The following is a 27,985-nucleotide window of genomic DNA, read 5'->3' on the forward strand; positions in this document are numbered from 1 at the left end:
GACTACACCCCAGCAGGAATACTGCAATTCGGATGCCCCTCCCTTTGTCTATCCCTAAAAATTGAGTCATAGTGATAGTCAAGTTCAATGCTCATTCGGCTTTGGAGATCGAGGTAGAGGGTGTGCAGAGTTTTGTTCTAGCCCAGCACTAACACACCTAATTCTATTATTCAACTGTTCAATTATTATAAGTGACAAAATTCATGTTCATATTGAACATGAGGAGTTACCATCAGATAAATTATGTGAGATGAGATGAATATGATAGACTGTAGTGGAGGTCTGTGCTGTTTAAGATGAGGGATGACCATGATTTTTTTCATGAGCATGGCCTTATTAAGCAATAAGGCACAGGGGGGTGTAGTATATGGTCAATATACCACCGCTAAGGGCTGCTCTTTGCACGATGCAACGAGGAGTGCCTGGATACAGCCCTTAGCCATGGTATATTGACCATATACCACAAACCCCTGAGGTGCCTTATTGCTATTATAAACTGGTTACCAATGTAATTAGAGCACTACAAATAAATGTTTTGTCATACCCGGGGTATATGGTCTGATATACCATGGTTGTCAACCAATCAGCATTCAGAGCTCGAACCAACCTGTTTATCATTTCTATTATAGCATAGTGGATGACTGTCATTCATATTCCATTCACCCAGTTCAATGCAACATTGATAGGTTAAGGCTACTACATGATACTCAAATTTTCCCTATACCCATCATGAGGTTGCTACAACCTAGCCTATGAATGAAAGTTTGCAAGGTAGGTGCACACAGGTCAAGACAAACATTTGAGGAGACAGACAGGGACACATTCAATACTACCTGGCACACTCTGGCCTGCATCTGGCTGATCTAGGTTGTAATCTTTAGTCTAACAGTTGCAAACGAGAGTTTCTATTGGACAAATTCAGGTATGTTTATCCCCGTTTCATTCCATTTGCTTCCATTAAAGAAACATTTTTTTAAACAGAATTGGCAGAATGAATACACCCCTGATCACATGAAAACACAGTTCACCTTCATAGCAGCCACGTTATATTCCTTCTCGCATCTATGCGCTCTCCCCCTCTCACCTTTTCACTTTGTTTGTGGACTTCAATACACAACACATCAGCTGTATGTGACCAGGCAAAAAAACCTTTCCAAGCCAAACGATATCATATCTGCTACACACAGCCTACAGAGTTGTCACCATATTAGCTAAAGTAACATCATAGTCAACATAGCTAATAGAACTAACGTGTTAGCAAACCCGCTACAATCATGCAGTAATGTTACAGTGTATAGTCAGTAAGCAGTTTAGCAGTTTAGCAGTTTCAATGGCGGGCCCCTGTGGCAATAAATTAGTCAAACCAAAAGCTTATCTTCACTTGGAAGAGTTCCAGTGTTGTGTTGGATAGTCATAGCCAGCTAGGTAACATAGCCTCGCTCTGGTTGAGCAGGGTGTGAGTATGCTAAACTAGCTAGCTACATTTGCTAGCTAAGTAAGGGAAACAGAAAGTGAAAAGAAAATGACAATCTCTCTTTCTCTCCTGCTTTTGGAAGAAATTAATTTGTTCAAAACCGTTCACCTACTGTCTTTCTCTCTCTTTGAAACAACTACTCACATGTTATGCACTGCAGTGCTAGCTAGCTGTAGCTTATGCTTTCAGTACTAAACTCAGAAAAAAAAGAAATGTCACTTTTTCAGGACACTGTCTTTCAAAAATAATTCGTAAGAATCTAAATAACTTCACAGATCTTCATTGTAAAGGGTTTAAACACTGTTTCCCATGCTTGTTCAATGAACCATAAACAATTAATGAACATGCATCTGTGGAACGGTCGTTAAGACACTAACAGCTTACAGACGGTAGGCAATTAAGGTCACAGTTATGAAAACTTAGGACACTAAAGAGGCCTTTCTACTGACTCTGAAAAACACCAAAAGAAAGATGCCCAGGGTTCACATTCATCTGTGTGAATGTGCCTAAGGCATGCATGAGGATGTGGCTGGCATGCATGCAGATGTGGCCAGAGCAATACATTGCAATGTCTGTACTGTGAGACACCTAAGACAGCGCTACAGGGAGACTAAACGGACAGCTGATCGTCCTCGTAGTGGCAGACCATGTGTAACAGCACCTGCACAGGATCAGTACATCCGAACATCACACCTGCGGAACAGGTACAGGATGGCAACAACAACTGCCCGAGGTACACCAGGAACACACAATCCCTCCATCAGTGCTCAGACTGTCCGCAATAGGCTGAGAGAGACTGGACTGAGGGCTTGTAGGCCAGTTGTAAGGCAGGTCCTCACCAGACATCACCGGCAACAACGTCGCCTATGGGCACAAACCCACCGTTGCTCGAACAGACAGGACTAGCAAAAAGTGCTCTTCACTGACGAGTCGCGGTTTTGTCTCACCAGGGGTGATGGTCGGATTCGCGTTTATCATCGAAAGAATGAGCATTACACCGAGGCCTGTACTCTGGAGCGGGATGGATTTGGAGGTGGAGGGTCCATGGTCTGGGGCGTTGTGTCACAGCATCATCGGACTGAGCTTGCTGCCATTGCAGGCAATCTCAACGCTGTGTGTTACAGGGAAGACATCCTCCTCCCTTATGTGGTACTCTTCCAGCAGGCTCATCCTGACATGACCCTCCAGCATGACAATGCCACCAGCCATACTGCTCGTTCTGTGCGTGATTTCCTGCAAGACAGGAATGTCAGTGTTCTGCCATGGCTAGCGAAGAGCCCGGATCTCAATCCCATTGAGCACGTCTGGGACCGGTTGGATCGGAGGGTGAGGGCTAGGGCCATTCCCCCCCAGAAATGTCTGGGAACTTGCAGGTGCCTTGGTGGAAAAGTGGGATAACATCTCACAGCAAGAACTGGCAAATCTGGTGCAGTCCATGAGGAGGAGATGCACTTCAGTACTTAATGCAGCTGGTGGCCACACCAGATACTGACTGTTACTTTTGATTTTGACCCCCCCCCCCTTTGTTCAGGGACACATTATTCCATTTCTGTTAGTCACATGTCTGTGGAACTTGTTTAGTTTATGTCTCAGTTGTTGAATCTTGTTATGTTCATACAAATATTTACACCGGTTAAGTTTGCTGAAAATAAACACAGTTGACAGTGAGAGGACGTTTATTTTTTTTGCTGAGTTTATATTAATTCTCTGATTCTTTGATTTGGTGGACAACATGTCAGTTCATGCTGCAAGAGCTCTGATAGGTTGGGGGACGTCCTCTGGAAGTTGTCATAATTACTGTGCAAGTCTATAGAAGGGGGTGGGAACCATGAGCCTCTTAGGTTTTGTACTGAAGTCAATGTACCCAGAGGACAGAACCTAAGCCATGGGACTACAATACAGAGTGTGGTTGAGGCTACTTTAGACCTTTGTTGCGAAAGAGTGTTTTAATCAATTATTTGGTGACGTGAATATATTTTGTATAGTTTTATCTAAAAAGGATAACTTTTTTAACGTTTTACCGTTTTTATTTTTATGAAATTCACTGAAGGGGGTGGTCCACCCCTTCCTCCGCTGAGGAGACTCCACTGATAGGCTGTCACATGTGTTGTCACATATGGATTTGGTTACGTCAATGTGTAGGCCACTGGAGTGGCTATTCAGGTTAACACAATTGATTAATAGAGGCTTTTCATTCTGGTGCTTGATTGCTCATGTTAAGGATGTGTGTAGGAATACCTGTAAACTGTGTACCTATGTTGAAACATAATGAAAAAGCAAATCTTCTCTGATAAGGTTTGACCTAGTCTCCTGGCATTAGCCCTTAACCTCCCTCTAAGCAATTGGGTCCTTCCAGGAAGAGAGTGTCTTTTGCGTCCCTTTGATATATGGAGTTTCAACCCACTTAGTGCAGAAATGTCCCCAAGTTTTACCACCATTGTAAAGGCTAGGTTACTTTGTTGCTTTGACAGTCATTTTTGAAGATTCATATTTATTTAACACAATTAGTGATTAATTTACGTTTGTCCCTCATTTTAAGGTCAACCCTGTTACGTGAACTAAACTGTCATTTTAATATGGTGAAAATATTCCTTTTTAAATGATTTTTTCTAAAGAAACATTGAACATGTAATTGTCAAAGAGTATCAAAGCAGGTGAGCTGGTTCTACTCTTTTTGGCCATTTTCTGGTGTTACGTGGAGGAAAACTGAGCAGGTTGTGCATAGGGCTCCCGAGTGGCGCAGCGGTATAAGGCACTGCATCTCAGTACAAGAGGCATCACTACAATCCCTGGTTCAAATCCAGGCTGTATCACATCTGGCCATGATTGGGAGTCCCATAGGGCGGGGCACATTTGGCCCAGTGGTGTCCGAATTTGGCTGGGGTAGGATGTCATTGTAAATAAGAATTTATTCTTAACTGACTTGCCTAGTTAAATACAGATTACATAACACATCAACCATGCTACTTATAGATAGATAGGCTAGAAATGTTTTAATAATTGCTATTTTTTGTGAAGCTTGCATTCAATTGCTCCTCCCAGTTGCACACAACATTCTATTACCCCGTCCCAAGGGGAGTTATGGCTGATTTAAGATGAACTCCAACCCTGTTACGGTCAACCCTGTTACTTTAATTGTCACCTTTTATAGTAATTTTTCTTAATTTAACCTCTGGAGATGTGAAAACATGTTTTTTATTAACTTGAACATGTGCTCTTTATGATAGAATGTTAAATACAGATTAAATAAATTGCTTATCTTAACCAAATAGCACTACCCAACTGGCACTCTATTGGTGGAATGGCATAACGCTATTATGAGTTATTGCCTGAATTAATAAAATGTTTGATTAATATGTTAAACTTGTTGGAGGACTTTTAAAATCTCCCCAAATGAGCCTGGTCCTACTTATAAACTCAATCCACATTGAACACATCTCAAACTTATTGGAAGTGTGACCACAGGGCCATTTATAAACACCCTATCTTGCAGTAATATTAAATAAATATTGCTCTTTTTGTCAACATCATTCTACATCAGGGTACATTTTAGCACAAGCATCCACCTTTTACTTTTGACATCCTAATGTGCTACATCTCAGACATCAAACGTCTTTTGTGTATAGTGTTACCATCATCAAATTGACTGTGATGACATACATAACTCCTAATACAGTAGTGGGCTATTTGCAAAGAAACTTATTCTGACAACATAGTCACCAGGTCTTGCCCACAAATCACCCTTCATTTCATTGTGTGTTTTTTGGGGGGAATTTCCCGGAATTCTAAAATGTATAGAAATGTATCAAAATAGTGAATTATTTTAAATGAATGGGGCGCTCCCTACAATGTTACCTATTCGTCTACTCTCGTTCAACCCTCCTCCCCCTCGACTAATCAGCGCATGCTCAGCAAAGCTCCAAATGGTGTTTCGGCCTGTTTCGGTATTGCCCGGACATTTTCGCCTCTTTGTTTTACCAATAGTGCATTTAACTCGCGTTCAACCCAATATCCAGCGGACTGTACTGTTCCCAAACAGGTTAGTTCGTTTAACTTGAAATATTTTAGGCGTATTAATGCATTAATGCGTCTTTTATTGATTTATGCCTGCGATTTGTATTGTTCTTATTCATTTGTGTCTGTGTCTTTTCCGCTTGGTGGTATGGACATGCCATACGTGTTGTTGTATGTGCCAATGTTGTAGTGTATGGCGGCGCCGGGCCCTGCAGTTAGGCACCGGGATCCTTTTCAAGGAAGAGTGCATTATACGGGAGGGTTTGGATAGCAGCGAAGCACGCTTTTTGTTCTTTAGGAAGGGAGCTCTCGTAGACGCTCACATGTCTCCCATAATATTTGTGTTGTTTGGAGAGACCAATCTTTCCCATTGCCTGGAATGTTCTTGAAAAACCATGGTCCAACATTAACGTCTTCGGGTTTCGAAAGTTCGGTGTTAAATGCACGATGGTGTAGTTGTCGCCACATGATTTAATCTAGACAAAAGAAAGTTATTGCTTTTTAGGGGCTATTACGGCCCCGTCTGACTGTATGGAGCTGTTACATTGTGGGGTTTTGGTGAAGGGTCGAGCCAACAAGTCTCTCTTTTGGTAGATTGTCTTGTAATCAGGGACTGCAATATGTAAATTACTCAGTGGGACATGGCACAATATAGCAATATAAGTGGCTAACAAGCTTATTAACATAGGTGGGTTTTCCTAGCTTCAGACTATATGGATTCAATGGTTTATGACTTGTATAATAGCACAAGGCAGATCACAAAGGCAGACAGGAACAAAATGACTGAACTTTTATTGTAGCATTACCTACTTTACTTTTTAAGTAATAAATATATCTAAACATGAACAGCTTCTTCATTCCTGGTTGTCTTAAATTGATTGATCAGGGAAAAATTGCAGAGAGCCATTGGCTGTTTTCAATATTGTTGGTCATGAAACCTACCTTAGACCAATTAAGAAGGCTGTTCTTCTCTTCATAACAGCCTTTGTTATGTACAGTAAAATAAATAAAAAACACCCACTCACACTTTACAAAGAACTACAGTAGCCATACAAAGATTCCACATGTTGATGGCCCCTTGACAGTGGTGTAACTACTGGCCATTAGGCTACAGCTTTGTGGCGGTCTCTCTATCCATGATGCTATGGCTACTATGCCTGGCTGTGTATAGAATAGCCCATATGTAAAGCTGCTCTTATACCTGTGGTAACGCTGTAATTAGCCTACTACCACATCAACCTTGTTGTTACATTGTAGTGATTACATTGTAATGTAGTTTAGTTCGTTTTGGTCACAATACAAGTGTTAGGGCTATAAATAAGTGTTGCTGAAATGCCAAAATACCAACATTTTTGGGGATTTGGTTCAATTCCATTCAGTTCCATACCACCTTCTTTGTCAAGGTGTGTTGACTGTTGTTAATGAGAATCGCTGATCAGTGACCAGCAGAGCAAAACAACAGATGGACAAGAAACCAGATATCACCTCTTTGAACCATATCCCACTTCATCCCTTCTTGAAATTATCTCATCATATGCAGACACATGAAAAAGGGAACACCCGATGTTGTTTATAGACCTTGTGAATGTACAAATCCTATTCATTTTGAGAATAAGACTGGAATCTACTCAGCATTCTGCACTATGTGTAGGAGTTTCTCTAAACTCGTGAGTGGATTACACCCATAGAGGGAAGTAGGTCCTAACTGTATCAGTTACTACCCTGACTGTTGCTGTTGTATGCCAACATCCTGAAAAACTGGTTCACACAGCCGATTGTGCTAATCCAGTGGTTTTTACTCACTGCACACACGCACGCACGCACGCACACACGCACACACACACACACACACACACACACACACACACACACACACACACACACACACACACACACACACACACACACACACACACACACACACACACACACACACACACACACACACACTCTGATCAAGATTTAGGGAACCAAGATTTAGGGAACAAATGATCCACTGGCTGTTGCTTTCTGAGTTTGACAGATGGGGCTAGTTAGCCTGTTGATGCTTACCCAGGCCATGGTATATGGCCTATCATTCATGCATTTAGCAAAATCTCTAAATTCTTGTTAACTGATGGGCACTGGACTGAATCCAGGAACACTTGCCAATTTGAAAGTGGTAATAGGAAGGCTTTGTGAAGCATTCAAGTAACCCAATCCCAAACCACCCACTATACCCTACTTCCTATATTCTTGTGGACGTCTGAGAGGAGTATATTTTCAGTGTGTAACTATAACTTGTTACCCCATTATTGCCATGTTATTACCACTTTAGTCTGTGTTGTAATGTAAAGTACTACCCTAAATTCTGTAAGGATACATTTCAACTGTGTGTTAGATGGGCTTTCAGATGGGCTAAAATTGTCAAATTAAGAATGTTTAGGCTGTGTTCATGAACCGAATAGGCGGTGACTTGCTTATGTAGTGCCACTGCCAACCCTAGTTGTGTAACGGCTGTTAGTTAAGGTTCTGTTTTAGGATTTGTTAGTTTACAACTAACTGCCTTTTAGTCTTACGTCTGAATATAGCTTTGTGATTTCTTTAAACAATGACAAGAAGGCTGCCCAAAATCATTACAATATTTACACTAGTACACTCCTGTCTACAGTAGGCCTATTTGTTTCATCCTGTGTAAAGTGATGCCTTATCAATGATGCAAATCACAGTCTTATTGCACTGTTTACATACAACACATTTTTTCTTTCCTACTCTCAAAGAATTTATAGAACCTTCAAATGGCTGTTTGCTACTCTCTCTCTTTGCTCTCATTGCTTCAAACCCCCCCTGGCATGTACTTTGCTGATTAAAATGAATTCCATGTCAGGAAATACATCAATGTTTTGTACTATTTGTAAGTTGCTCTGGATAAGAGCGTCTGCTAAATGATGTAAATGTAAAATGTAAATGTACTAGAAGTCATTAAAATTCCTAGTTTTTGAAGTGAGGTGAAAGTTGTATTTTTCAAATGGTTTTTGGCTGCATCTCCAAATTGGAGACTGTTGATGCATCGTCCACCTACCACCTCACGCATAGTGTCAAGCCTATACCAGCCCCCCCCCAACTTACAGATTCGACAGTATATGTTTTAGTTGAAAACTACAAAATGTGCTTTATGTCAAGACTCAAAGGTGAAAACAAGCATGCGCTTAGGGATCGCTCCATGAACCCCTGATAGAGCCTAAAGGATTTGGGAACGTTATTGAAATCCACACTGAAATACAGAGGCAGTAGCACAAGACACATTATGAGAGCTTTGTTATAGACTGAACATGTAGGCCTAAGTGTAAATTGCACTATGCTGACAACTTGGACATCCTCTACAAGACACATTTAAAGACAAATAGGCCTAAGCCCAGTGCCTCTGAAGAGGGCCTCTAGCTATCTAGCAATGCGATTCAAGGGAAACCCAACCGCTTGACCAAAGTTCACCTTAACCAGAGGAAAGGTTATCGGTATATAAAACAATAATAGTTGTTCCTGATAGGTGATAGAGTCTAGTGTAAACAAACGGTGTTAGCTGAAACGTTGTTAGCTGAAAAGTTGTTAGCTGAAAAGTTGTTAGCTGTGCTTCTTAGTTAATGAAAGACAACAACATGGCTCAACAGAACCTGAGGGAACCACCTTTCCTTGTTTACTCCTTGTCTCCTCCTCCTGTTGCAGTAGTCTGATGCAGCTGCTGCTGATGATAGGGTTTATTCACTAGCTCCTTAACTATGTGTGTGTCCCTGTGCACTACCCAAGATCAATTTGTCTCAATCTACAGCAGTCACTGTCCATTGCATTACCCCGTACCTAAACTGGCCAGGGAATCAGCGAGGGCCTAAACACACTACACTGTTTGACAAGTGTGGTCAATTCTGAGAATTTCTTCATGCTAGTCCATGTCATATTGCATGCATGTTTCTAGCTGTGTTCCACCAATCAGGCAACTCCATTTCACAAACCAAAATGGTCACACCATTTTCATAACTCGTTATTCCGATTTGGCCACTGCATGACACATAACAACACATAAGAAGGCTTTCTGGCATCGCATCACATTAGTGCAGCTTGCTTCACATTTGAACACTTGTATGGTCTGTCTATCCCTCCTGGCACCAACTCTCATTCATGAGTCAGTTGGGACCATCAGAGAGCATTTAGAAGGGTAGAATATACAGTGTGTGTGTGTGCACGTGCGCCCGTGTGTATGTGTGTTTGAAGTGAATCCAATGCATCAGCCACAACAAGAGTGTTCTCCTCCTGGCTGCCTCTGCTGATACAGGCCTCAGTGTCTGACTCTCAGGCTGTCACCCAGTCTACACTGGACCCAAACACTCCACTGCCCACAGGCTGCCAACAGGGGCTCTTTGTGATGCCTGCGTGTCTGTGTGTGTGTTTGCATGTGTGTGTGTTTGTGTGAGTATGTGTGTAGCCACATTTCAATTGAGAATTTACCACAGTGTTTTACCCAAAGGCTCAGACTTTTCTGTTTCCATCTATGCCGGCCGGCACCCGTGTCTCACTGGGCCATGATTCCGGCAGACCTGCTCTAAGTTGGAGCCAAGGCAAGGCCCTGGGTACTTTTCAGCTTTCATTTACATAAGAAAGGCTAACTGTGAACTTTAACACCTTCTCACAAAGCAACAGTCTTGAATGATGGAGAGGTTGTTGATTCTGCTCGCCACAAGTCTTTAGTGTCACACTCCTGATGGAAACACAATAACAATAAAATACTTAATTCTTACTTTAAAATATGGTGGTGGATCTTTGATATTATGGGGCTATTTTGCTTCCACTGGTCCTGGGGCCCTTGTTAAAGGTCAACAGCATCATAAACTTTACCCAGTACCAGGAACCCCGTCCATTCAGCCAGCGGGGTTCTCTGTCCATCATGCTGATGGGAAGAAAGAAGTCTTAGAAAGAAATAAAGGAGGATGGGTTTGTTTCATGATTAACAACTCATGGTGTGATTGTAGTAACGTACAGGAACTCAAGACCTTTTGTTCTCCTGATCTGGAATACCTCACCTTCAAATGCCGACTGCATCACCTTCGAAGAGAATTTTCTTCGGTCATCGTCACTGCCGTGTATATTCCCTCCAAGCCGACACTGCGTTCACTCTCAAGGAACTACACAGGACTATGTTGAAACTGGAAACCGCATATTCTGAGGCCGCATTTATTGTAGCTGGGGACTTTAACCTCTTACATCTAGACGTTCCGCTAGCGGAACACCTGCTCCAATATCCAATGATAGGCGTGGCGCGAATTACAAATTCCTCAAAAATACAAAAACTTCCATTTTTCAAACATATGACTATTTTACACCATTTTAAAGACAAGACTCTCCTTTATCTAACCACACTGTCCGATTTCAAAAAGGCTTTACAGCGAAAGCAAAACATTAGATTATGTCAGCAGAGTACCCAGCCAGAAATAATCAGACACCCATTTTTCAAGCTAGCATATAATGTCACAAAAAACAAAACCACAGCTAAATGCAGCACTAACCTTTGATGATCTTCATCAGATGACACGCCTAGGACATTATGTTATACAATACATGCATGTTTGTTCAATCAAGTTCATATTTATATCAAAAACCAGCTTTTTACATTAGCATGTGACGTTCAGAACTAGCATACCCCCCGCAAACCTCCAGTGAATTTACTAAATTACTCACGATAAACGTTCACAAAAAACATAATTATTATAAGAATTATAGATACAGAACTCCTTTGTGCAATCGAGGTGTCCGATTTTAAAATAGCTTTTCGGTGAAAGCACATTTTGCAATATTCTGAGTAGATAGCCCGGCCATCACAGGCTAGCTATTTTGATACCCACCAAGTTTAGCCCTGACCAAATTCCGATTTACTATTAGAAAAGTTTGATTACCTTTGGTGTTCTTCGTCAGAATGCACTCCCAGGACTGCTACTTAAATAACAAATGTTGGTTTGGTTCAAAATAATCCATAGTTATATCCAAATAGCGGCGTTTTGTTAGTGCGTTCAAGACACTATCCGAAGTGTAAATAAGGGTCACGTGCACGACGCATTTCGTGACAAAAAAATTCTAAATATTCCATTACCGTACTTCGAAGCATGTCAACCGCTGTTTAAAATCAATTTTTATGCCATTTTTCTCGTAAAAAAGCGATAATATTCCGACCGGGAAAGCGTGTTTACGTACAAAGAAAGAGAAAATAAAAGCATGGGATCCCCTCGTGCACGAGCCTGAGTCTCATAGTACTGTGACCGGCCACTATCCAAATGCGCTAATGTTTTTCAGCCAGAGCCTGCAAAGCCACGATTCAGCTTTTTGCCGCCTTCTGAGAGCCCATTTGAGCCGTAGGAAGTGTCACGTAACAGCAGAGATCCCCTGTTTTGGATAGAGATAATCAAGAAGGCCAAGAAATGGTCAGACAGGGTACTTCCTGTACAGAATCTTCTCAGGTTTTGGCCTGCCAAATGAGTTCTGTTATACTCACAGACACCATTCAAACAGTTTTAGAAACTTTGGAGTGTTTTCTATCCAAAGCTAATAATTATATGCATATTCTAGTTTCTGGGCAGGAGTAATAATCAGATTAAATCGGGTACGTTTTTTATCCGGCCGTGAAAATACTGCCCCCTAGCCATAACAGGTTAATAAAGAAAATCTGAGGAAAATGCTACCGAAATTCTATCAACACATCTCCTGTGCTACATGCGCAACATGGACCCTGGATCATTGCTAGTCTCCCTTCCGGGATGGCTACAAGGCCCTCCCCCAGCCTCCCTTCAGCAAATGATATCACGCTTCCATTCTGCTCCTCCCCATTTATAGGCAGAAACTTAAACAGGAAGCTCCCGTGGTAAGGACTGTTCAATGTTGGTTTGACCAATCGGAATCTATGCTTCAAGATTGTTTTCATCACGTGGACTGGGGTATGTTCCTGGTCACCTCTGAGAATTGTATCGATGTATACAGTGACTCGGTGATGGGGTTAATCAATAAGTGCATAGAGGATGTTGTTCCCACTGTGATGATTAGAACTTATCTAAACCAAAAACCGTGGATAGAGGGTAGAGGTCGACCGATTATGATTTTTCAACGGCGATACTGATACCAATTATTGGAGGACCAAAAAAAGCTGCTACCGATTAATCGGCCGATTTTTATATATATATTTGTAAAAATGACAATTACAACAATACTGAATGAACAATAAACACTATTTTAACTTAATATAATACATAAATAAAATCTATTTAGTCTCAAATAAATAATGAAACATGTTCAATTTGGTTTAAATAATGCAAAAACACAGTGTTGGAGAGGAAAGTAAAAGTGCAATATGTTCCATGTAAAAAAGGTTTAAGTTCTTTGCTCAGAACATATGAAAGCTGGCGGTTCCTTTTAACATGAGTCTTCAATTTTTCCAGTTAAGAAGTTTTAGGTTGTAGTTATTATAGGAATTATAGGACTATTTCTCTCTATACCATTTGTATTTCATATACCTTTGACTATTGTATGTTCTTATAGGCACTATAGTATTGCCAGCCTAATCTTGGGAGTTGATAGGCTTGAAGTCATAAACAGAGCTATGCTTCAAGCATTGCGAAAAGCTGCTGGCAAACGGAGGAAAGTGTGGTTTGAATGAATACTGACGAGCCTGCTGCTGCCTACCACCGCTCAGTCAGACTGCTCTATCAAATATCAAATCATTGACTTAATTATAATATAATAAACACACAGAAATACGAGCCTTAGGTCATTAATATGGTAAAATCCGGAAACTATCATTTCCAAAACAAAACGTTTATTCTTTCAGTGAAATACAGAACTCTGTTCATCGACTACAGCTCAGGCTTCAACACCATAGTGCCCTCCAAGCCCATCACTAAGCTCAGGGCCCTGGATCTGAATCCCTCCCTGTGTAACTGGGTCCTGGATTTCCTAATAGGCCGACACCAAGTGGTAAAGGTGGGCAACTACACCGCCGCCACGCTGAACCTCAGCATGGGGCCCAACAGGGGTGTGTACTCAGCCCCTCTTGTACTCCTTGTTCACCCATGACTGCGTGGCGACACACGTCTCCAACTCAATCATCAGGTTTACTGTCTACACAACAGTTGTAGGCCTGATTACCAACAACGATCAGACAACTTACAGGGAGGAGGTGAGAGCCCTGGCGGAGTGGTTCCAGGAAAATAACCTCAAACGAAGCAGCTGATCGAGACGTCAGAAAGAGCAGGCCCCCATCCACATCGACGGGGCCACAGTAGAAAGGGTCAAAAGCTTCAAGTTCCTCGGTGTGCACACCACTGATAACCTGACAAGGTCTCTTCACACAGACAGCGTAACAGACTGAAACAGGTTTTGCTCTAGGATTTTTCCTGTGCTTAGCTCTATTCCGTTCCTTTTTATCCCCCAAAAAATCCCTAGTCCTTGCCGATGAGAAGCATACCCATAAAATGATGCAGCCACCACCATGCTTGAAAATATGAAGAGTGGTACTCAGTGATGTGTTGTATTTGCCCCAAACATAACGCTTTGTATTCAGGATATAAAGTTAATTTCTTTTCCACATTTTTGGCAGTTTTACTTTAGTGCCTTATTGCAAACAGGATGCATGTTTTGGAATATTTGTATTCTGTACAGGCTTCCTTTTGTCATTTAGGTTGGTATTGTGGAGTAGCCATTCAACTCTGTAACTGATTTAAAGTCACCATTGGCCTCATGGGTAAATCTCTGAGTGGTTTTATTTCCTCTCCAGCTATTGAGTTAGGAAGAACGCCTGTATCTTTGTAGTGACTGTGTGTATTGATAGACCATCCAAAGTGTAATTAATAACTTCACCATGCTCAAAGGGATATTCAATGTCTGCTTTATTTTTCTTTATCCATCTACCAATAGGTGCCCTTCTTTGCGAGGCACTGGAAAACCGCCCTGGTCTTTGTGGTTGAATCTGTGTTTGAAATTCACTGCTTGACTGAGGGACCTTACCGGTGTGTGGGGTACAGAGATGAGGTAGGCATTCACAAATCATGTTAAACACTATTATTGCACACAGAGTGAGTCCATGCAACTTATTATGTAACTTGTTAAGCAAATGTTTACTCCTGAACTTATTTAGTCTTGCCATAGCAAAGGGGTTGAATACTTATTGACTCAAGACAGTTCAGCTTTTAATTTTTTATTCATTTGTAAACATTTCTAGAAACATAATTCCACTTTAACATTTTGGGATATTGTGTGTAGGCTGGAGTATTGAAAACAGGGGATCCAATACCTTTGACCCCTATCTTTTTTAGATCTTTAAATATTACTTAATTAACTAAATGTCTTTCTCTGAGCAATTGTATTGGTATAACCTAATATAATTAGTAAATGTTTTGGAGCATACACTACAACTCAGTATTTGTATTACTTATTTTAGTATTTTTTGCTCATCTTTATCAAGGGATCCAATCATTCCGTACCCCACTGTATATTAGGCATAGCCTTTATTTGTTTTTGCCAAAATAAAGAAAACACTGGAGTAAACACTAACTTTTAAGCACCAGCTGTCAGAGCAGCTCACAGATCACTGCACCTGTACATAGCCATTGCCCGTCCAACTACCTCATCCCCATACTGTTTACATTTACATTTTAGTCATTTAGCAGACGCTCTTATCCAGAGCGACTTACAGTAGTGAATGCATACATTTCATGCATTCATACTGTTATTTTTTATTTTGCTCCTTTGCACCCCAGTATCTCTACTCGCACATTCATCTTTTGCACATCTATCACTCCAGTGTTTAATTGCTAAACTGTAATTATTTCGCCACTATGGCCTATTTATTACCTTACCTCCTCACGCCTTACCTCCCTTATCTTACCTCATTTGCACACACCGTATATAGATTTTTCTATTGTGTTATTGACTGTATGCTTGTTTATTTCATGTGTAACTCTGTGTTGTTGTTTGTGTCGCACTGCTTTGCTTTATCTTGGCCAAGTCGCAGTTGTACATGAGAACTTCTTCTCAACTGGCCTACCTGGTTAAATAAAGGTGACATTTTTTTATATTTTTAAATGAGGCATTCAAAGTATATTTAAAGCAAGTGATTCCACACAATATAAGGTGCTTCCACACCTGATTTTTTTTAACTTTAAAAGTATGCCAAACAAAATCCATTGATTGCAAAGTTAAACAACCCATACAACTAACAAAGACTACTTTTAACAATTTCCACTGAACATTTTATAAAGACCCATTTACTCGAAGAACAGTGCAAATGTAAAGTTTGGTAACAGAATGACAGTAAAATCTCCCTTGGTCTTATGTGACCACGTTTTCCAAAAACGTAAATATTTACTCCGAATTAAGATTCAAAGATGTTTTGCAGAAAGAATATGGTGTCAGATATGATATGACACCTTGAGTTTGAAAAAATATCTCTTTTGATTATTGAACTACAGTAAGTGAAGTGGATTAACTCCCGGTAACAATGTTTCTACTGGTGTCTTCGCCCCAAGACGTTAGTGAATATTGCCCAGTTGTTTGTGTTAGAGATGTGAGAATACAAAAATCTAAGCCTCGTGTCATCACAAAGAGGAACTTTAAAAACATCAGTGAATAGGCTTTTTTACATTCTTTATTTTAGTCACCTTGATTGTATTTCGGCTATCCCTGAACCTGATTTAGCTTTCAGCCTTTTTGCAGATGTCTTCAGTACTATTGTGGACAATCATGCTCCCTTCAAAAAATTAAGGGTTAAAGGCAGATCGAATTATCAGAAGTCATTTATAAAAGAGATGATGCTTGGGTCAACACAGACTTTAAGCAACTGAGGTATGATTCTGTAATACAAATCAGAAAGGCTAAATCTGATTATTATGTAACCACTCTTTCGGATTGTAATGGGAACCCGGTTAAATTCTGGAAAACTGTCAAATCCCTGAAGGGTTCTACTTCCTCCTCTCTGCCACAACAAATTAATTCAGACACTGGCCTCATTACGGGAAAAAAATGCTATCATTGATGCATTTAATCACCATTTTATTTCAGCAGGCTATCTCTTTGAAATAACTTCTAAGCCTATTCACAATGATATTGGGCTGGATACTGATAGGGGAAACTTGCTGAATGATCAGCGAAATGATAGTCAAAGCTTTTCTTTTAGGCTATTTACAGAAAAAATAAGTCCTGGATGCTTTACTAGCAATAGATAAGAAGGAATCCACAGGGGCGGATTAATTGGATTCCGGTCTGCTTAAGTGTAGCGCCCATCGTTTTTTTGCTCAAAACTCCACATTTTTTATTTCAAATTGTTATCAGGAAATATTCCAAAAGTATGGAAATCAGCTCTTGTGCTGCCACTCCATAAGGATGGTGATAGTAGTGATCTTCATAATTTTTGCCCCATTTCAAGGCTTCCTTGTCAAGATAAGATTCTTGAATCTTTGGTAAGTGTAAAACTTTGCTCTTTTTTATCTGAGAAATGTATTTTGAATGTGGTGAACATTTTGGCCTGGGCATAGCACTATTACAGCAACCACTTTAGTTGTTAATGATCTTGTCAATGCTTTAGACATTACAATGAATTGTGCTGCTTTGTTTGTGGACCTGTCAAAAGCTTTTGATACTGTTGATCATGCTATTTCATTAAATAAATTGACCTCGATAGGCCTCATGGCCTGTTCATGGTTTCATGATTATCTTAGTGACAGAAATTCGGCCATCGTTATTGATGGAGTTAAGTCTGAATTTCTTGAAGTACATAATGTTGTACCACAGAGGTCAATTTTGGGACCAGTTCTCTTCACAAGAAATCATGTAGTAACCAAAAAAGTGTTTAACAAATCAAAATAGATTTTAGATTTTAGATTCTTCAAAGTAGCCCCCCTTTGCCTTGATGACAGCTTTGCACACTCTTGGTATTCTCTCCACCAGCTTCACCTGGAATGCTTTTCCAACAGTCTTGAAGGAGTTCCCACATGTGCTGAGCACTTGTTGGCTGCTTTTCCTTCACTCTGCAGTCCAACTCATCCCAAACCATCTCAATTGTTTGAGTTTGGGTGATTGTGGAGGCCAGGTCATTTGATGCAGCACTCCATCACTCTCCTTCTTGTTCAAATAGCCCTTACACAGCCTGGAGGTGTGTTGAGTCACCGTCCTGTTGAATAACAAATTATAATCCCACTAAGCGCAAACCTGATGGGATGGTGTATCGCTGCAGAATGCTGTGGTAGCCATGCTGGTTAAATGTGCCTTGAATTCTAAATAAATCACATAGAGTCTCACCACCAAAGCACCTCCACACCTCCTCCTCCATGCTTCACGGTGAGAACCACACATGCCGAGATCATCCATTCACCTACTCTGCGTCTCACAAAGACACGGCAGTTGGAACCAAAAATCTCAAATTTTGTAACGGCTGTCTGAAGAGAGAGTGGACCAAAACGCAGCGGAGTTAGTGTTCATCATATTTAATTCTTAAACGGAACACTATACAACAACAAAATAAGAAACTGACAGCCAAACAGTCCTGTCAGGTGAAACACAATGACAGAAACAATTACCCACAAAACCCCAACGGAAAAACATGCACTTATGTGTGACTCCCAATCAACAACAACGAACGTCAGCTGTGCCTGATTGGGAGCCACACACGGCCCAAAACAAAGAAATACAAAAACATAGAAACAGAAGATAGAACGCCCACCCAATGTAACACCCTGGCCTAACCAAAATAAAGAACAAAAACCCCTCTCTATGGCCAGGGCGTTACAAATTTGGACTCATCAGAACAAATGACAGAATTCCACCGGTCTAATATCCATTGCTCGTGCTTCTTGGCCCAAGCAAGTTTCATCTTCTTATTGGCGCCCTTCAGTAGTGGTTTCTTTGCAGCAATTCGACCATGAAGGTCTGATTCACGCAGTCTCCTCTGAACAGTTGATGTTGAGATATGTCTGTTACTTGAACTCTGTGAAGCATTTATTTGGGCTGCAATCTGAGGTGCAGTTAACTCGAATGTACTTATACTCTGCAGCAAAGGTAACTCTGGGTCTTCCTTTCCTGTGGCGGTCCTCATGAGAGCCACTTTCATCATGGCGCTTGATGGTTTTTGCGATTGCACTTGAAGAAACTTTCAAAGTTCTTGACATTTTCCAAGTTAACTGACCTTCATGTCTTAAAGTAATGATGGACTGTTGTTTCTCTTGGTATATTTGAGCTGTTATTGCCATAATATGGACTTGGTATTTGATCACATAGGGCTATCACAACACAACTGATTGTCTCAAATGCATTATGAAGGATTGAAATTCCACAAATGAACATTTAACAAGTCACAACTGTTAATTGAAACACATTACAGGTGACTACCTCATGAAGCCGGTTGAGAGAATGCCAAGAGTGTGCAAAGCTGTCATCAAAGCAAAGGGTGGCTACTTTGAAGAATCTAAAATCTAAAATATATTTTGATTTGTTTAACACTTTTTGGTTACTATATGATTCCATGTGTTAGTTCATAGTTCTTATGTCTTCACTATTATTCTACAAACAATAGTAAAAATAAAGAAAAACCCGTGAATGAGTAGGTGTGTCCAACCTTTTGACTGGTACTGTACATGTAGATAGGTGTAAAGTGACTATGCATAGATTTATTTTGATTTATTTCACCTTTATTTAACCAGGTAGGCTAGTTGAGAACAAGTTCTCATTTGCAACTGCGACCTGGCCAAGATAAAGCATAGCAATTTGACACATACAACAACACAGAGTTACACATGGAATAAGCAAAACATACAGTCAATAATACAGTAGAACAAAAGAAAACCAAAAGTCTATATACAGTGAGTGCATATGAGGTAAGTTAAGGCAATAAATAGGCCATGGTGGCGAAGTAATTACAATATAGCAATTAAACACTGGAATGGTAGATGTGCAGAAGATGAATGTGCAAGTAGAGATACTGGGGTGCAAAGGAGCAAGATAAATAAATAAATACAGTATGGGGATGAGGTAGGTAGATAGATGGGCTGTTTACAGATGGGCTATGTACAGGTACAGTGATCTGTGAGCTGCTCTGACAGCTGGTGCTTAAAGCTAGTGAGGGAGGTAAGAGTCTCCAGCTTCAGTGATCTTTGCAGTTCGTTCCAGTCATTGGCAGCAGAGAACTGGAAAGAAAGGCGGCCAAAGGAGGAATTGGCTTTGGGGGTGACCAGTGAGATATACCTGCTGGAGCGCATGCTACGAGTGGGTGCTGCTATGGTAACCAGTGAGCTGAGATAAGGCGGGGCTTTACCTAGCAGAGACTTGTAGATAACCTGTAGCCAGTGGGTTTGGCGATGAGTATGAAGCGAGGGCCAACCAACGAGAGCGTACAGGTCGCAATGGTGGGTAGTGTATGGGGCTTTGGTGACAAAACAGATGGCACTGTGATAGACTGCATCCAGTTTGTTGAGTAGAGTGTTGGAGGCTATTTTATAGATGACATCACCGAAGTCGAGGATCGGTAGGATGGTCAGTTTTACGAGGGTGTGTTTGGCAGCATGAGTGAAGGATGGTTTGTTGCGATATAGGAAGCCGATTCTAGATTTAATTTTGGATTGGAGATGCTTAATGTGAGTCTGGAAGGAGAGTTTACAGTCTAACCAGACACCCAGGTATTTGTAGTTGTCCACGTATTGTAAGTCAGAGCCATCCAGAGTAGTGATGCTGGACGGGCGAGCAGGTGCGGGCAGTGATCGATTGAATAGCATGCATTTAGTTTTACCTGCGTTTAAGAGCAGTTGGAGGCCACGGAAGGAGAGTTATATGGTATTGAAGCTCGTCTGGAGGTTACTTAATCTTACATCTAGACGTTCCGCTAGCGGAACACCTGCTCCAATATCCAATGATAGGCGTGGCGCGAATTACAAATTCCTCAAAAATACAAAAACTTCCATTTTTCAAACATATGACTATTTTACACCATTTTAAAGACAAGACTCTCCTTTATCTAACCACACTGTCCGATTTCAAAAAGGCTTTACAGCGAAAGCAAAACATTAGATTATGTCAGCAGAGTACCCAGCCAGAAATAATCAGACACCCATTTTTCAAGCTAGCATATAATGTCACAAAAAACAAAACCACAGCTAAATGCAGCACTAACCTTTGATGATCTTCATCAGATGACACGCCTAGGACATTATGTTATACAATACATGCATGTTTTGTTCAATCAAGTTCATATTTATATCAAAAAACAGCTTTATACATTAGCATGTGATGTTCAGAACTAGCATTCCCACCGAACACTTCCGGTGAATGTACTAAATTACTCACGATTAAACGTTCACAAAAAACATAACAATTATTTTAAGAATTATAGATACAGAACTCCTTTATGCAATCGAGGTGTCCAATTTTAAAATAGCTTTTCGGTGAAAGCACATTTTGCAATATTCTGAGTAGATAGCTCGCCATCACAGGCTAGCTATTTTGACACCCACCAAGTTTGACCCTCACCAAACTCAGATTTACTATAAGAAAAATTGCATTACCTTACCTGTTCTTCGTCAGAATGCACTCCCAGGACTTCTACTTCAATAACAAATGTTGGTTTGGTTCCAAATAATCCATAGTTATATCCAAATAGCGGCGTTTTGTTCGTGCGTTCAAGACACTATCCAAGGGTGACGAAGGGTTACGCGCCCGATGCGTTTCGTGACAAAGAAATTCTAAATATTCCATTACCGTACTTCGAAGCATGTCAACCGCTGTTTAAAATCAATTTTTATGCTATTTTTCTCGTAAAAAAGCAATAATATTCCGACCGGGAGTCGTTGTTTTCGTTCAAAGACGAAAGAATAAAAACATGGTGTCGCCTCGTGCACGCGCCTCCAGTCTCTGTTCTCTGATCGACCACTATCTAAATGTTCTAGTGTTTTTCAGCCAGGGCCTGCAAAGCCACCATTCAGCTTTTTGCCGCCTTCTGAGAGCCTATGGGAGCCGTAGGAAGTGTCACGTTACAGCAGAGATCCCCTGTTTTGGATAGAGATGATCAAGAAGGCCAAGAAATGGTCAGACAGGGTACTTCCTGTACAGAATCTTCTCAGGTTTTGGCCTGCCAAATGAGTTCTGTTATACTCACAGACACCATTCAAACAGTTTTAGAAACTTTGGAGTGTTTTCTATCCAAAGCTAATAATGATATGCATATTCTAGTTTCTGGGCAGGAGTAATAATCAGATTAAATCGGGTACGTTTTTTATCCGGCCGTGAAAATACTGCCCCCTATCCATAACAGGTTAACACAGTGTCCAAAGAGGGGCCAGAAGTATACAGAATGGTGTCGTCTGCGTAGAGGTGGATCAGAGAATCACCAGCAGCAAGAGCAACATCATTGATGTATACAGAGAAGAGAATCGGCCCGAGAATTGAACCCTGTGGCACACCCATAGAGACTGCCAGAGGTCCGGACAACAGGCCCTCCGATTTGACACACTGAACTCTATCAGAGAAGTAGTTGGTAAACCAGGCGAGGCAATCATTTGAGAAACCAAGGCTGTCGAGTCTGCCAATAAGAATGTGGTGATTGACAGGGTTGAAAGCCTTGGCCAGGTCGATGAATACGGCTGCACAGTAATGTCTCTTATCGATGGCGGTTATGATGTCGTTTAGGACCTTGAGCGTGGCTGAGGTGCACCCATGACCAGCTCTGAAACCAGACTGCATAGCGGAGAAGGTACGGTGGGATTCGAAATGGTCGGTAATCTGTTTGTTAACTTGGCTTTCGAAGACCTTAGAAAGACAGGGTAGGATAGATATAGGTCTGTAGCAGTTTGGGTCTAGAGTGTCACCCCCTTTGAAGAGGGGGATGACCGCGGCAGCTTTCCAATCTGTGGGAATCTCAGACGATACGAAAGACAGGTTGAACAGGCTAGTAATAGGGGTTGCAACAATTTCGGCAGATAACTTTAGAAAGAGAGGGTCCAGATTGTCTAGCCCGGCTGATTTGTATGGGTCCAGATTTTGCAGCTCTTTCAGAACATCAGCTATCTGGATTTGGGTGAAGGAGAAATGGTGGGGGCTTTGGCGGGTTGCTATGGAGGGTGCCGGGCAGTTGACCTGGGTAGGGGTAGCCAGGTGGAAAGCATGGCCAGCCGTAGAGAAATGCTTATTGAAATTCTCAATTATAGTGGATTTATCGGTGGTAAAAGTGTTTCCTAGCCTCAGAGCAGTGGGCAGCTGGGAGGAGGTGCTCTTATTCTCCATTGACTTTACAGTGTCCCAGAACTTTTTTGAGTTAGTACTACAGGATGCAAATTTCTGTTTGAAAAAGATAGCCTTAGCTTTTCTAACTGCCTGTGTATATTGGTTCCTAACATCCCTGAAAAGTTACATATCACGGGGGCTATTCGATGCTAATGCAGAACGCCACAGGATGTTTTTGTGCTGGTCAAGGGCAGACAGGTCTGGAGTGAATCAAGGACTATATCTATTCCTAGTTCAATTTTTTTTGAGTGGGGCATGCTTATTTAAGATGGTGAGGAAGGCACTTTTAAAGAATAGCCATGGATAATGGATAATAGATCATAAACATTGAGTAGCAGCAGCGTAAAAAAAGGGGAGGTCAATGCAAATAGTCAGGGTAGCCATTTTATTAGTTGTTCAGCAGTCTTATGGCTTGGGGGTAGAAGCTGTTAAGAAGCCTTTTGACCTAGACTTGTCGCTCTGGTACCGCTTGCCGTGCAGTAGCAGAGAGAACAGTCTATGATTAGCGTGGCTGGAGTCTTTGGCAATTTTTAGGGCCACTTTCTGACACCGCCTGGTATAGAGGTCCTGGATGGCAGGAAGCTTTGCCCCAGTGATGTAATGGGCCGTACGCTCTACCCTCTGTAGTACTTTGCCGTCAGATGCTGAGCAGTTTCCATACCAGTCCGTGATGCAACCAGTCAGGATGCTCTCGATGGTGCAGCTGTAGAACTTTTTGAGGATCTGAGGACCCATGCCAATTTTTTTCAGTCTCCTGAGGGGGAATAGGTATTGTCGTGCCCTCTTCACGACCATCTTGGTTTTGTTGGACCATAATAGTTTGTTGTTGATTGTTGATGTGGACACCAAGGAACTTGAAGCTCTCAACCTGCTCCACTACAGCCCAGTCGCTGAAAATGGGGCGTGCTCGTCCCGCCTTGTATACACAAGTAATTATGACAAAAAAATAAATTCAGAAAGGTTATGTGTTGCAGTAATGAGAAATTACAAATATATATGTTCAATTACATTTTAAATGTATTTGTTTTCAGTGTTATGCTTAACTCAGGCCTTTTCATTTGTTGAGCAATGTCAAAACATATTAGCAATTGATTTGTTTATTACTTTTTGGGACATTGAAAACTATTATGGTAATGAGAATGTTTTAATTGGTAGTTGTGGAAATTGTGGTAAAATGCATAATATCTGATCAATAAACATAACAATAAATATGAAATAGATACAGTGCCTTCAGAAAGTATTCACACCCCTTGATTTTTTCCCACATTCTGTTAAAGCCAGAATTTTAAATGGATTAAATTGAGATTTTGTGTCACTGGCAAACACACAATACCTCATAATGTCAAAGTGGAATTATGTTTTTCAATTTTTTTTAAACAAATTAATCAAAAATTAAAGCTGAAATGTCCTTCCAACACATCACTGACTACCACCCTTCATATTTTCAAGCATGGTGGTGGCTGCATCATGTTATGGGTATGCTTGTCATTGACAAGGACTAGGGATTTTTGGGGGGGATAAAAAGAAACAGGATAGAGCTAAGCACTGGAAAAATCCTAGAGGAAAACCTGGTTCGGTCTGCTTTCCAACAGACACTGGGAGACAAATTCATCTTTCAGTAGGACAATAACCTAAAACGCAAGGCCAGATATACACCAGAGTTGCTTACCAAGACGACATTGAATGGCCTGAGTGGCCTGGTTACAGTTTTGACTTAAATCTGCTTGGAAATCTATGGCAAGACTTGAAAATGCCTGTCTAGTAATGATCAACAACCAACTTGACAGATTTATATATATTTAATATTGTGCAAAGCTCTTAGATGCTTACCCAGATGTATTGACTCAGGGTTGTGAATACTTATGTAAATAAGATATTTTTATATTTAATTTCCAATAAATTTGCAAAAAATTCTATAAACATGTTTTCACTTTGCCATTATGGTGTAGTGTGTGTAGATGTGTGAGAGGGAAATAAAATTCAGGCTGTAACACAACAAAATGTGGAATAAGTCAAGGGGTTGAATACTTTCTGAAGGCACTATAACTACAGATCTTAATCTTAGTGATCCAAGAGGAATTATAGTTCCAGTTTTGTGATGTTTTGTCATAAAAGATCAACGTTCTCAGATTCATGATCTGCAAAAAAATAAAAACATTTCACTCAGGATGTTCACGTTTTTGTTTTCACAATGATGTGACGTCCCGAGAGGAACAGCTTTATTCATTAGCACCTCCGATACACCGTAAATATTCTGAATTGAAAAGAGCAACTTAAAACACCATAGCTCAACACTAATTTCAGAGGATACAGAGTACCAGTTCCAGCATCAATCACATTGCATGTGCATTAAGGAGGACAATAGTTATAGGCTTAGTTCATGCAGACCAGTTTGGACAAGCATGTCATCTAGACTGTCTGGATTGGCTAGAGTGCCTTGCCATTGGTGTGTCAATGTGATGCACTGAGTCATCCTGTGTCGTGTTGAATGACTGTTCCTTCGTCAGAAACCTGCAGGTGTTTGGAACCAAACCTTCATTACCTTCTTATATTGTAATGGAAAAGTTGTCATCTTGATTATGACAGTTTAACATCTTAGCTACTTTGAATTGTTGCACATTCATTAATGAAGCACTCTTGTTCAGTTGTCTCTGCAAGTCATCCCATCTGAAATGAAATACATAAAAAACAATGGACATGGTGATTGACTTTCGAAGGAACACTACAATTCACACACCATCACTGATAAAAGGTGTGCCCATTGAAATAGTGGAGGAGTTCAAATACCTTGGCCTAGTCATTGACGACAAGCTGTCCTGGGATCAGTGTACTGACGCTATTTTTAAGAAGGGCCAACAGAGACTGTATTTCCTACGGAAACTGCACTTTTTTTAATGTTGATCTAACCATCATGGTTCTCTTTTGTAAATCATTCGTTGAGAGCATTCTGTCCTACTGCTTGACCTGCTGGTTTGGGAATATCACGGTTGCACAGAAAAATAGGTTGGGCAAGATAGTCAGGACTTGCGGGACAACGGCAAAAACTGTCATCTCTCTACCTGGGCAGAGCCGTCCAGAAGGCGAATAAAATAGCGGTTGTCTCTTCCCAACCGCTCCACCCTGAATTCCAGCTCCCCCCCTTTGGCCGCAGGTACAGACTAAGGTTAAAAAAAAATAGGGCTAAGTACTCTTTTATTCCAAATGCAATTCTGCAACTTAACAAAATGTTGGACTAATTGCACTTAGCACTTGCATTATGAAACTGCACCTATTTGCACGTAAATATCCTTTGGTATTTATTTCACAGGGTTACAACACTGGGTCATGTTGATAAGGCTTTTTTTTTGCACCCACCATGCGTCATGTCCGCAACGGTCATGTGAGGTGAAATGTGTATATTCTGGGATTTGAACACTCAGTGTGTTTGACCTGACGAAGATCCGTTTCGGATCGAAACGCCGTCAATAAAGCGGTGAATTGGGAGCTTTAACAGTGTGCGGCCTTGTTCTGTACTAGTATTCTTTTATTAGCCCAGCATTTATGTTTTTAAGGATGTGCGTATGACCACAAACTTTTCTATAAGGCAGGTAAACGCGTCCTGTCAACGCACTTGCAAGTGCTCTGCAACTGAATGCACTTGTTCAACTCGACAGTGTGGCAACTGTTACAACAACTCTGATACATGATTTTGTATGCAGCTCAGGTTTGAACCCAAACAGCTCATGCTGCATTCTAATGCTGCATTCTAATACATCCTCAGCGGCTCTTCTTCACTCATCTCAATGGAGTAAGTGGGCTATTTTCATGATCTGATGAGCAGACAAAAAGACTCTTATTGTCCAAGACAAGAGTGAAAGAGAATGCACATTTAGGATCAAGAGGCCCCCCCCCAAAAAAAGTGGTGGGAGTAGTGGGAGCCAAGTCGAAGAGGTTTTTCGAGCTCACAACTCAAAGCGGTCTGCCTCGGACGAGTAATGAATCTCTAGGCCTATGTCTAATGGATTGACTAAGTACTGCAGTACGTCATTCCTTGAGTCATGTGGGGACACCACTTTTTCTTGTTTATTTTTTTTAAGGCTTTGGTGGATGTAAAGTTACTTTAAATATGTCTCTGGTTCTTATTTTGTTACATTAATTCAGGGACATCTCCACTCCATACAATGGTCTCATTGTGTAAATGTTGTTTCAGATACGAATGCACTTTTTACAGTAGCAATGGCATGTGCAGTCAGCACTTCCCAGTTTTATTTGAGTTCTGCAGAGCAGTGTCTCAAAGAATGGTGGGTCACAGCCTACTCCTAAGAGTTTGCGGTTCAATATAAGCCTGAGATCAGACAGATTTATTCTGTTCTGCAACATTTGTCTGGTTTTAGGTTAGTTCATGATTATGCTGAGGCTAGAAAAGCCTCTCCAACTCCTGTCCTGGAGAGCTACTGGGTGTGTGCAGGCTTTTGTTCCACACCTGTAACACTGCTCTCCAGGATAAGGGTTGGAGGACCCTGGGCTAGAAACACTGTTTTATTCATCTGGAGGATCTTTGTTGGTTCATCATGGCACAAGGAACTTTGGGGAGCCACCACTGCTGTAGAGCACAATTCATTCTGACTATGTTGTTATCTGTGTTCTCCCTTTAGCCACATGAGAGGGCATCCATGATGAGGAGTTAACACCACTGCGTGCCTGCAGGAAGAGACGTGGCTGCCAAATCATCCTCAGTCAACACATGGCGTCATTAGGGGTATGCCAAAACAAGCATCCACCATGAATAGAATTTTATGTCTTTGCCTGCCTGCCTGCCTGCCTGCCTGCCTGCCTGCCTGCCTGTCTGTCTGTCTGTCTGTCTGTCTGTCTGTCTGTCTGTCTGTCTGTCTGTCTGTCTGTCTGTCACTCTCTCTCTCTCTATACTAAGCTAAAAGGTACTCTGCATAACCTTGAAACCAATGAGTTGGACAGTTGGCATGTGTCTTTATCCTGTATTCTTTTGTCAAAAGTGAATTGAGAGGTTACCCTTAGAATGTGCAAAATGCACAAAACAGAATGAATCGAATTGTTTGTCCTCCTTCTCCCCAGAACCCCGAGATGCTAACCAGGAAGATCAAGCTGTGGGACATCAACGCCCACATCACTTGTCGCCTGTGCGAGGGGTACCTGATAGACGCCACTACTGTCACAGAGTGCTTACACACCTGTGAGTGCCTGCTGATGACACAAGCATGCACTCATACACCG

The 27,985-nt window shown here is 41.2% G+C and overlaps 1 protein-coding gene across 2 annotated transcripts in view; it reads left to right on the forward strand.

The window, feature by feature from the left end:
- The first annotated feature begins 5,392 nt into the window (after positions 1–5,392).
- The window catches only part of LOC106611637 (polycomb group RING finger protein 3), a 43,951-nt gene continuing 21,358 nt past the window's right edge, over positions 5,393–27,985 (forward strand). Inside the window, exons 1-4 of one of the 2 annotated variants that reach the window (XM_045723883.1) lie at positions 5,393–5,513; positions 14,414–14,527; positions 27,391–27,494; positions 27,827–27,944. In XM_045723883.1, coding sequence (XP_045579839.1) covers positions 27,480–27,494; positions 27,827–27,944 — 133 coding nt within the window. In that variant the 5' untranslated portion in view covers positions 5,393–5,513; positions 14,414–14,527; positions 27,391–27,479. The remainder of the gene's footprint in view (positions 5,514–14,413; positions 14,528–27,390; positions 27,495–27,826; positions 27,945–27,985) is intronic. The other variant, XM_014212048.2, reaches the window with a different exon arrangement.

The sequence above is a fragment of the Salmo salar genome, chromosome ssa09 (assembly GCF_905237065.1).
Source record: "Salmo salar chromosome ssa09, Ssal_v3.1, whole genome shotgun sequence".
In the NCBI taxonomy this organism is placed as follows: domain Eukaryota; kingdom Metazoa; phylum Chordata; class Actinopteri; order Salmoniformes; family Salmonidae; genus Salmo; species Salmo salar.